The sequence below is a fragment of the Scardinius erythrophthalmus genome (assembly GCF_964197995.2).
Source record: "Scardinius erythrophthalmus genome assembly, chromosome: 8".
Classification (NCBI taxonomy): Eukaryota; Metazoa; Chordata; class Actinopteri; order Cypriniformes; family Leuciscidae; genus Scardinius; species Scardinius erythrophthalmus.
In genome coordinates, this window is record NC_138228.1 from 15,981,363 (window position 1) to 15,994,009 (window position 12,647).

Genomic DNA, 12,647 nt, shown 5'->3' on the forward strand with positions numbered 1-12,647 from the left:
TGATGGTTGAACAAATTGGCATGCAGTATTCACGATCAGAAAAAAAGGTCAGCCAGTGTTTGGTGAAGTCACATCAAACTCTCTTTGTTCATCAAAGGTGCACAAGCAATCAGTCATTGATGTGAGCCAGTAGATCATCTCACAAACCAAAACAGAACCAGACCATCTAGATGATGTCTAGAAACTTCCGGACTGCACATTTACCAAGCCAAACAAAGGATTAACCATCATTTTTGTTAGAACAAGTAAAATTGACTGTGCATGTAATGAAATCCTATAAACAAAAAAAGCTAGGCAAAACAACTCAAGACAGTAGCTCAAAATATTCAGATGCATCTAATTATGTCTTAATATATTATTGAGAATTGATGGCCTTTTGGGTGTACACAACATTGTGTTCTTGGCTAATGTTTGAGGCAATTACTTCAGAAAGTTGTAAAATCGAATGTGATTATGAATCACTAGAGCCAAAAGAACAAGTATAATTTACAGTAGTGCTAGTTCCAATTTACATACTTTCACTAAAGCAATGAGATGCCATGCATTACTGAATTTACTACATATTTTCTGGCTAATTTAAAACAGATTCAAATGTGGTTCATTGAATAGGATTTTAGAGCAAGGACTATTTTTTTTATTTTTTTTTTTTCAGGGTTCATCAAATCTGGCCCTGGAGGTCCACCATCCTACAGTTTAAATCCAACCCAAATTAAAAACACCCAAACAAGCAAATCAAGGTATTCAGGATAGTTAGAAAGTGATCATAGGCAGGTGAGTTTGATTTGGGTTGGAGCTAAACTCTGTGGGACAGTGGATCTCCAGGGCCAGATTTGAAGAACCTTGTTTTGTTTTATTTTATTTTCCTAGATACCAGAATATCACAGACCCTTGACGGTAGGCTCTTTTGACTGATAAAAAAGGCATCCACACACAAGATAACCAGGCCAATTTTGGACCCAATTCTCCTCTTCCAACAATCATAATGTCCAACTAATTTGATGGCTCTACAGATTATCTTATCAGATTTTCCTATGGAGTGATGTGTGTTAAGTGTGATTGAATCTGCTCGGAAGAACATCGGGGCAGCACTGATCTCAGATCGTAAATATCCAACATGTTGCACACACAAACGCACACACACTCTGTATATTGTCATGTGGAACGAAAGAAAATTCAGGAAGACGGAAGCACAACACAAGTTCATCCAAACCTTTTTCTTTTTTTTTCCTGTGAATGTTCTTTAAAAAGCATACCAAACACTATTATCGCCATTTCTTCTTGCTCATCGTCTGCCATGTTTGTTTACTCTAACGTTGCGTTTGGCCAGGGGGTGTTTTTGCAAGATTTCCTGTGTTCACAGTCAGGACTCTGGTTGTTTGTGAATGTAATTTGTTAGTGGGCGGTGTGCTGTCTTGGTCGCACTCCACACACTATAGGAACAAAATTAAACTGTTAAATATATGTTTTTTTTTTTTTGTCATGTTTGTGGTCTCTCACATTTTGATAATCAGGTAAGATTTAAAAAATCTTTTAGTTGGGCCAGCCTTAAGCAACCACCTGGACTCTAGAAACCACCCATTAATGCCCTAACAATCACCTAGAACACCCTTGCAACTGCATAGATACACTTTTTAAACCACTTAGAACCTAGTAATGCCCTGGCAATCACCTTCTGAGGGGTCTTTCAAAAAATGTTTTTTCTATATAGGGAGCAGTGTTCAATTAAATCTAGAAACCCTAAACTTGGAGGGAGGCCTTGTCGTCTGCATCTATACATAGGCCATCATTAGCTCTACTCTCGTTATTGCTATTAGGAGAGCTTTTGATCATAAAAAAACAATGACAGGTTTCATCTGCTGATGACAGTAAGGCCCACATAATACGGTCTGTGTGTCTGTGTCAAAACAGGGTGGTGTTAGACCCTTGTTTGTGTTCCAATGGGTGTTTGAAGCTTCTGTCAATGTGTCAATAAGTTAAAGACTTCACATCTGCACTGAATTTGCCGTCAATATAATTCGCACCATTTCAGATTCTTCTCTTCTCAAACTAACGCATCTCTGATCTCCAACAAACACTTTCTGGGTACTTGGTGACAAACACATATGAGGCTAATCAAGCCTAAACAACCAGAACTTGTAAGATCCAGTCTAGTCCAGGGTCTGCGGTCCAAGCAGCCAAGTGCATCATCACAGTTTTTGGTTACAACCAGCCGTAAGGACACGTCCCTCGAGAGAACTCAGTGTTCACCTGTTCTTCTCATTATTTGCTCTACACGGCTCCCAAAAGCCACACTTCTCTCGTTCTGCCTGTCTGAAGTTTACATTCGGCTTTCGGCTTTGGTCAAACAAGCCCCGTGGAGCTCCCAAAGCGTGGAATTGGGCTTCTAAGGTATCCAGGAGCACTCTGAAGACCACCGCAAAGACCTAACCTCTGCACCGCTGCCTCTTTCCCCTTTCTCAATAACCATATGGACCTGGCTCTTTACGAGCCTATAAACCTGTGCCAGGATCCTTTACAACAAGAAATAGAGAGAAAGGGAATATGTGGAAGAAGAGAGAGAAAGAGATACCCATATCTGCACTGTAAAAAAAAACTGTAAATTTACAGGAAACGGTCTGTATTTTTTAACAGAATTTTGTCGTTTTGTCATTATACAGTGAATACCTGTTATTTTACAGATATTTGTTGTAATTTAAAGGTCCACTATTAAATTTACAGGTAATTGCTTTTATTTTGGTTTTACATTAATTTTACGTTTTTAAAAGGAAATTCTCTGTAATTTTATAGGGTTATGTGTAATTTTACATAAAAAATTAAGTAATATTTTACAGATTATTTCTGTGGAATTAGAAAACAAAGAAAATAAGGTATAACTGCAGAAATCAGCAGTCACTAAACATGTTTTCCTTAAAGATTATTAAGCATGTGGGGGTTAAAGTGAGTTTTAAGATTTGTACACACATTAGGCAAGCCTATTTAATTATTTATAGTCTTTTAATTTTGTCTTGCAAATAGATGTTCATTTTGATCATCATTTGTAGGCTATTTGCCCGAAAATTTCATTTAGGCCTATATTTTATGTCTTTTATGAATCGTTTTTCCAAATCTGCGTGGCTTTGTGTGCGTTTGTATGTATGTGTGTGTGTGTGTGTGTGTGTGCCCGCGCGCAGATTCAAATTATCCGCCATTACGTTTCGTTGCTGCTAGTCCCGCCCACAACAGTTAGCTACAGATCTGTCTCTGTCGTCGATCTGTGTCAAGGGCAAGCGGGAGATTTGAAGTTTCAGTCTACGCTCGTGAAGTAGTCGTGGATTGTGATCACAGTGGTTCAAAGCTATAATCGTATTCGACAGAAGCAACCAGCCGTGAGCAGGAGCGCTGAACACATATTAGTTGTTTGTAGTCTGTCAGTCAGTCCAGAAATAATGCGCCCTTTTTCAGTGAGCCTGGTTCGTCGTCACAGCGGACCTCATCCCGACCGATCAACGGCTGAGGTAAGAGTCTCATACTACATGTGTGTACGATATTTTATATTACATTTGTGTTAAGTGGTTAGACAGTTTCCATGCTAACGTTAGCATTCTTAAATGATGTTCAGTTATAACTGGGTCAGGGCAAAACACTGAAAATGCAGCATGCGTTTTTAATTATCGATCTGTGTTAAGAAAGATCAGTTGAACCCAACCCACATCTCTACTTATTAACTTAAAGACCTAAAACAATCTTTAGTAGACTTGTTATTCATATTAAAGTCCATAATTGTGTATAAAATCTTCGTTATGATAGTCAGTAACATTAAATCAATAAATGGCGGGATATTTTGAAACACTGTCTGGAAGCTGAAAACTTTTCTCTTAAAAAAATACTTTATTTTATTATAATAAAATTGTAGTAAACACGTTTTTAGCTGATTTTTTACCATTGTAATAGCCACAGTTTTACTAAAAATAGGCCTACCGTGTTTCTTTTGTTTATTTCGTAATAGTTAACATGACTAACTTTATTAAGACCGTTAAGAAATCAAAATACTGTAACTTAAGGTACTTGTTGATGATACAGGAAAGCCTAGAACAGGAATACTAGAATATGAATACAACATGATGAACCCCTAGGACCTAGGTGTGCAGCTAGGTCACAGTAAATCATATTCATTTAACTTTACTTTCTATAAATGTAACTTAGCTAAAATCACATGGCAGCTCAAAATATTACTGTTAGCCTTTCCAGCTCAGCTTCAAGATCATAGTCATTTGAGTTTTTGCATTGTCCCAATGGAACATATTCTGACATGTGTAAATCTAATACTGAGTTTTAAAATAACTTGTGTGTGTGTGTGTGTGTGTGTGTGTGTGTGTGTGTGTGTGTGTGTGTGTGTGTGTGTGTGTGTGTGTGTGATTTCAGGTCACGTGGAAAGCAGATGATCATGGCAAACAAGGTATGGGAAGAATTCATTAAAACATAAAAATCATAACGGTTCTGATTCCATATGTTCATAACAGTCTTCTGATTCCATATGATTGCACTAAAAGTATGCACAAGGTTTGGATTTGCTACAGCAAGATTACGATTGTGTTAGATTCCACCCATCTTTCTTTATTTTTTTATTATTTTTTTAACTACCCACTAAGCAAAATTATGTCCGAAAGACTTCTTTTCAATGTCTTTGTTACAAAAATCAGACGTTGAAATGCCGTCCACTGAGGAGCCAGAATGAAAGTTATGACGTCTTTTTTTGACGTGTTCTGCACGTCCGATATAGACGTTCATCGAACCTTCGTACAAGGTTAAAACTAGTTCAGATGTGGCCATTGTGGACATATTTCAACATCATTTATGGTCTCATTTAGACATAATTACTTTGACTATTGCTGTCAGATGATCTTAGTGAGAATTAACAGAGGTTTAGATGTTGATATTAGTTTAATTTGAAGTGTCACCATTGTGGCGATCCGTGTTTGCTTTAGTTGGGCTCTTGGTCCCCGTTCCTTTTATTTGAGCTTTTCTTTGGCTGCTGTAACAGTGTGTTTGTGTAACACAATTGTTGTGGCAGGGAAAGCCTAGAAAAAGTATGAGGTGTTATCAGTTCAATGTTGATGATGACATAATTATCACAAAATGAGCCTTTAATATTGTGTTTAAAGTTTTGTGTTTATATTTGCCGTTAATAACCACCAACCTTTTGGAACTGCATTATTGGTGAAGGTGTATTTATTTGAAGGTGTGTAAAAAGCATGTGCACATTATGTTTTGAGCAAGAGTATCATACAGTCACACACAGACATCAAGATTTTGGATATGAATCACAACAACGGTGACAACCAAAAAAAGCTTGGGAATTAAGGATGAGTTTTGTACTATGAAAGCTACCCATCATGCATTGCAGCATGAAGCTTTTTTTTTAATTGTCACCATTGTTGGAAATCATATGCACAATCTTGATGTCTGTGTGTGACTGTATGATACTCTTGCTCAAAACATCATGTGCACATGCTTTTTACACACCTTCAAATAAATACACCTTCACCAATAATGCAGTTCCACAAGGTTGTTGGTTATTAATGGCAAATATAAACACAAAACTTTAAACACAATATTAAAGGCCCATTTTTGTGATAATTATGTCATCAACATTGAACTGATAACACCTCAAACTTTTTCTAGGCTTTCTCTGCCACAACAATTGTGTTACACAAACACACTGTTACAGCAGCCAAAGAAAAGTTAAAGTAAAAGGAACGGGGACCAAGAGCCCAACTAAAGCAAACACGGATCGCCACAATGGTGACACTTCAAATTAAACGAATATCAACATCTAAACCTCTGTTCATTCTCACTAAGATCATCTGACAGCAATAGTCAAAGTAATTATGTCTAAATGAGACCATAAATGATGTTGAAATATGTCCACAATGGCCACATTTTAACTAGTTTTAACCTTGTACGAAGGTTCGATGAACGTCTATATCGGACGTGCAGAACACGTCAAAAAAAGACTTCATAACTTTCATTCTGGCTCCTCAGTGGACGGCATTTCAACCTTTGATTTTTGTAACAAAGACATTGAAAAGACGTCTTTCGGACATCATTTTGCTTAGTGGGGCTCTGTCATTTAGAAACATGACTTTTCCTATCACTACTATCTTAATGACACATATCTTTTAATCCAGCTAGATGATCTGACGGTTGCTCCTCGCATCTCAGCCTACCTGATGGAAAATTCTTGCTGGATGAATGACCTTCACCTTTAAATCAGCCTTGCCAAGACAGAACTGCTTATGGTTCAGCTTTCAGCCAAAACATACTTGCTGTGATCCTGCTGATTTGCCTTATCATTAGGAGGATCAGGCCCTTCCTATCGGAGCTACACAACTCTCTTGTTCTATCCAGACTGGGCTATTGTAATGCCCTCCTGGCAGCTCTTCCAGTGTCAGTCAAACCTCTGCAACTGATCCAGATGCTGCAGCAAGAGTTGTCTTTAAAGGTAGCCCTATGCCTAAACTCACTACTTCAGATCTGTGTGTCTCCAGAAGCATGTGCTCTGCAAGTGAACGGCGCCTTGTGGTGCCATCATCCCAAAGAGACACAAAACCACTTTCACTGACATTTACCTGGACTGTTTCCTGGTGGTGGAATGACCGGCGCAACGCAACACATTTTCAAGAAACTGCTAAAGATCCATCTTTTTCATAAACACTTCACCCAATAATACTTAATCTTTGTTACAAAAAAAAAAAAAAAAAACACCTTTCTATGTGTACTGTACTAGACTAACTGGGACTTGTCACTGCACTTGTTGCTTTTTATTATCTTTAATTATTATCTTAATTGGTTAGTCACTTTGGATAAAATGTAATTGTAAATGTTAAAATAAGTTATACTGTAAAGGTATACGGTAATTGCTTTTTATTGTGGATATTTTTACATGTTCTAAATTATATACTAAGCTTCTATTTCCTATCAATCACTTATCTTGATGTTTAGTGTTTGTTCAATTACTAATACTTTAAATATGCAGGTAATTTGTACTCATACATTTAGTTAATTTAAAAGAAATTGACTGTACATTTGCTATTATTAAGAACGTAATTAGAGATGTTGTGAAATTGGATCTGTACAAATAAAAAATAAAACTGTAAATTTACAAACATTTGTATTTGAATTTATGTACTTGTGTGCATTTTTTATACATAATTTCATTGTTATTTTACACATAAAAACTATATTAAAAGAAAATTACTGTAGATAGACAGCATTATTATATAAAATAATTTTATAAAACCTTAAATTTACAGTATTTAATTGTTTTAAAGGTGTATATGACTTTTTAAAACATTAAAAATCCCAGTAATTACATAAGATTTAATGTAATATTAAAGATATAATCTGTTATTTAATTATGGAAAATTACTGTATTTTAACGTGATTGTTTTTTGCCGTTATTTTACGGTAATTTTCTGGCGCCCCAGCTGCCGGAATAATACCGTTTTTTTACAGGTTTTTTTTTTACAGTGTGCGGTAGCACACTCCAGAATACAGAAATATCAGTTTTAGCACATTAACACACACCCAAACACGCTCGCACGTAATAAATTAGATGAATAATTATAACTTGCGAACAAAACATCAAATTCCTGTGACCGCTGGTGCCTCAAGTAGCTGAACGCTACTGCTTACAAGCCACAATATGACCTTCTGTGGCCTCTTCCAGTCCTCCAAACCTGCTTTACTCATTGTTTCACAAGCTTACATTTCCTTTGCTGGCTTTCTTACTTGTAATGACTAAAGTTAAAGCTATGTGATCTTACAAAGCACCGTTATGCTAAAGCAATGACGCTGATGAACAGTGAGAAGGAGAAAAATGCTTCTGGCTCAGAGCTCTGCATTCTAGTATGATCCTTCTACACGGCCCCTGTGCAGTGTTGCAAGAATAAAACTCATAATTCATCTCGCAATCCTTCGCACCACAGACTGGAATTATACATCAAATCTTACGGCTTGTTGAGGAGAGGTGTGCTATTACTTTTCAAAGAAATAGGGCTTGTGATTATCTCATAGATATAAATTAAAGGAGGGACCTGGACCATATCCAGGGACCAGAATATCATAGAGACGTACTGGTGGGGTCTTTTTACTTGGGTCAGTAACCACCCAAGTTCACCTTAGCAACAATTTAGCGATGACCTAGTAACTACTCTGCACACCCTTGTAACGTATATAAATATCCTGGAAACCACCCAGCAACCGCATATCAACAAGCTAAGAACCACTCAGAACTAGCGTTGTTATTGGCCACATTCACAAGTACAGAATACAGACACCAGAATACGGTTGTCAGTCCTGTAGTTTAGTCCTTAATATGATTACGTTCACACACAGTTCGGTTATTCACAGGAGTGACAACCGATGCACAAACGCATGTCTACTGTGTATTGCGGGATGAAAGGCTTGGACTCTTGTCATTTTAAAAGTGATAAGACTTATGGACGTCACAATCTTTGATATTAATTTGGTCACTGTCGCTTTGGTTACTGGTTAGAGAATACAGGCTTGACAGTATTCAAGACACTACTGCAAGTTGCTGTGTGAACGGGACATTTCAGGACTCATACCTGTAAGTAAATGCGGTTGTCAATCCCAAAAACTGACAGTGTGAAATTTCACAAAAATGTCATGGCTCCCAGAATATTTTGTTGTATGAACATACAATATATCAAAAGAAAGAACAGAGCCTCTACTTTATTAAGAAAAATAAATAAATTGAAGAGCAATGATTAAAACATAGATGGAGTAGATCGAGTCCATCAACACCCCCAAAGCTTGAACAGTCCTATATCTCTTCCTGTGTCGACATTTCATTCGGTAACATTAAGCAGTTTTGATTTATATGCTGTTTAATGTTTGATGAATGCATTATTTTACATTGCATAAGCAATGCTTCTATTGCATGTTTCTGCTTCTTCTTCGCCTGTGTTTTGATCCGGATATTTTGTACTCTTTCAGATGATGCATAATAGCGCACCCTACCATATAAAAGTGAAAATATGCATTGGTTTATATTTGCATGGATAATAAAAATGTATTTGGACATTTTTTTTAACATATCTAACTGTGCATGCATGTTTAGACAAGCACCAAACACTGTCAGCAATTAATCGACTGATTTAGCACAGACCATGCATACAAAATTAGGCTACTCAAAAAAAATGAGTTAAGCATAGAACTCAAACTTAAAATCATGCGTAAACAAATGTAAATAATTTCAATAACACCAGGTAAAATCCGGAGAACATACAGTGAAAGAACTTTAAAAGACAGACAGACAGATAGTACTTGCCCCAATGTGCTGTCATTTAAAGATTGAAAGACAGAAAGGAGAGATCACAGAAAAACTTAGTTTTACACGTCCATTTACGATGAATAAATGTGTGTGTGCAGGATTGTTTATCTTTATTGTTTTGAATAAATAGTTCACCAAAAGATGGGGCAAAAAAAATCATTATTTAATCAACATTCTGACATTTTTCATCTGAATCGAAACAAATCTTTCTTTTGATCCGTTTTTTTCATGAACCAGTTTAAGAATCAGACTGATCTTAAATTCACATTACTGATTAGCATGACTATAATGACTCTGGTCTGTTCATAAGGCTTCAAAAGACAGGCGGGAACCATATAGACTGCATATACTAGTATAATTATTTTTTTCTTTTTAAACTATGAACTTTTATTATATAAAAAGAAGCAACATAAATCTTACCCTTTTATGTTTTCCAAAAAAATTACAGTATACAGGTTTGGAACCACACAGGAGTCAGTAAATAATGGCAATTTTCATTTTTGGGAGAACTATTCCTATAAGGATATGTTCTGGCTTAAGTACAAGTTAAGCTTTATCGACAGCATCTGTCAATTACCACTGAAAATAAGTTTGACGTGTACCTGGGTTTATAAAAGCAAACAAAAGAACTATACAGAAATAAAAGTCTATGGCGCAACGAGGTACAAGCTGAAGTAATTTTCTCTGCGAAATTGACAGCAAGCCACATGCTATCAATAGAGCTCAACCTGGAATATTCCTCTAAATGAGCTGAGCGTCTGTGTATGTGTGCAGATCTGGACCTCAACAGCACATGTCCAGAGGGGAGGGAGCGTTAGCAGTCTCTCTTCCCAGCCGGGGCCCCTGTGTTCTGGGGAGAGTCAGATCAAACGCCTGGCTACACTGCTCAGGATGGGTGGAGACCAGCTGGACCTCAGTTTAATACAGAGAGCAGCCCTGACAATCGAGGTCACACTCACACACACACACACACACACACACACAAACAGGCAGACCTCTCTTGCGAGCCGATGAAAAATATTTGCAAGCAGTCTCAGCTATTTCATAAAACAATAGCTTTGCATACCGAAGGCTCTATCTGATCTTTTTAGTAAATGATAGTGTGTTTGCTCAACGTGGGGAGCAGGTTTGTATGTTCTGGGCGAACAGGCGGTACTCACACATGGCTTGTTTTATAGTGTTCCCCAGGTTTGCCTCGATGTAATGCAGACTGTATTCAGGCAAGACCAAGGCCAGGCTGCAGAACACCCACACAGAGAAGAAAAAGACAACGTGTTTTATACATACAAATACTTATGGGAGTTATGAAACACTTTGCATAGGTAATGCCAAAACTCAGACTTCAAACCTGTAGTCAGTCCCGTTAACTGGTGCCCAGGTGTATGTCCTGATTCCTCGATCAATGTATCTCTGTTATTGGAATGAATGGTATAACTGAACCAAATATGGACAAAATATGGTACAGAAGAATAATTATAGAAGATCTACACACCTCATCTTGAGATTTCACAAGCGTTTCGATCGTTTTCTCCCCAGGGTCTCTGTCAATCATCAAAGTCCGTATCTGAGAGAAATCAGAAGATCAGTGTTAATATGTCAACACAATATTCATATACTCCGGGATTTACATGGTACATTTAAAGATATGTTGAAAATACCATGGTATATGAGTCACAGAGGTGTCTACCATTGCCAATTTACTACCATAACAGTATCCAAAAACTATGATAACATCAAAAATGTGGGAGCGTTTTAGTAAAGAAATCACAGTAACATATTTCCTTGAGCTCATTGAATACTAATGTACATTTTCATCTGCAATTACATTTCATTTGTATGCAGACAAGAACATAAAAAAATTGTTGTGTGACTTGTGTGGTCAGGGTTTATGTCAACTACTCACATAAATCCCTACTATCTATGCTAAATATGCATCCCATGAGCAAAAGGGTTTTTTCAGCACATGTTTTGTAACTGAAATGGTTTAAACAGTTCTTCAAGAAACTCAGACATTCTATTCTATTCTATTCTATTCTATTCTATTCTATTCTATTCTATTCTATTCTATTCTATTCTATTCTATTCTATTCTATTCTATTCTATTCTATTCTATTCTATCAAATCACACCTTACAAATCAGCACATTTATAAAACTGAAACACCATAATGCAAGCGTTTGCACATTGAATCAAAACCTCTCAGGTGTTTCATCAATATAGCAATAAAATAATAATGTTGAGATCATGCTATTGTGTGTTTGAATGTGTGTGTTGTGCCATACCTGGACTTTAATGTCATTTTCCAGCTCCGCATCCAGAAAATCCAGTGTAACAGGTTCCTGGAATTTGGGGTTCTAAAGAGGAGAACCGAATGCTGTTAACATTTCTCTCTCTCTCTCTCTCTCTCTCTCTCTGTAGTTTACTTTCAGCTTTGGATTGAGTGTTAATGTATTCCAGGTCTACAATACATCACAGTGAAAGTTTCTGTTGAGCTATAGAAATATACAGTGTTTAAAAAGTTAATTTACGGAGGCATAAATCTGATTAATATGTTATTCTACACAGAGAAGGAAGAAAATTAATTAAACGCAATACTTTCATGGGAAAGACAAATCTGTATTTTATTTACATTTAATCTCCTTTGTGTCCCCCTTTCATAAACATTCACATTTTTGAACGATATAGAAATGTAGAGAATGTGAGTAAGATTGTTTATCCACACTAACAAGTGAATATTTCTTTACCTCTGAAAAAACATGAAATAACAGAAAATATTTTTCTCTCTTCTTTTTAGACTTAACCAGATTACATCTACATGCATTGTATTATAAAATATAAAAAGTGCTGACAATTTGTAAACATGTTTGTTCTCATGAATACCTATTTCATTACATTGTGGTTGTTAAATTATGATTCATGTTTTTGAGCAAGAACCATGTAGATATTAAAATATGGGTTGCTTAACAAAACTGAGGCTCGTTCCAGTTTACGAGGTAATTTATTCTGTTTCTGTAAAGTCCAAGAAACAGTGTTTGCTTTTGGAAACGAATGATTTCATTCATCTGTATTGCTCGTCACATTGATCTTGCACACATTAACAACACTGGCACATGCATCAAATCTATGATGTAAGAAGCATTATAACATGAAATGAGGCAGTCAGAATCTTACATGTAAAATGCAGAGAGCAGAGCAAGCATGAACACAAACAGAGATGAGGATGAGAAGAACAAATATGTGAGAATCAAAAACAGAGACAAGACAAAACAATCAGATTAAAGAAAGAAAGAAAGAAAGAAAGAAAGAAAGAA

General features: G+C 36.5%; 1 protein-coding gene across 1 annotated transcript in view; it reads right to left on the minus strand.

The window, feature by feature from the left end:
- LOC308695004 (voltage-dependent calcium channel subunit alpha-2/delta-1) overlaps positions 1 to 12,647 on the minus strand; it is a 126,350-nt gene that overhangs the window by 22,229 nt on the left and 91,474 nt on the right. Inside the window, exons 19-22 of the mRNA XM_081372895.1 lie at positions 11,619 to 11,690; positions 10,830 to 10,901; positions 10,686 to 10,747; positions 10,498 to 10,574 (exon numbers count right to left, since the gene is read on the minus strand). Of these exons, the coding sequence (XP_081229021.1) occupies positions 10,498 to 10,574; positions 10,686 to 10,747; positions 10,830 to 10,901; positions 11,619 to 11,690 (283 nt within the window). The remainder of the gene's footprint in view (positions 1 to 10,497; positions 10,575 to 10,685; positions 10,748 to 10,829; positions 10,902 to 11,618; positions 11,691 to 12,647) is intronic.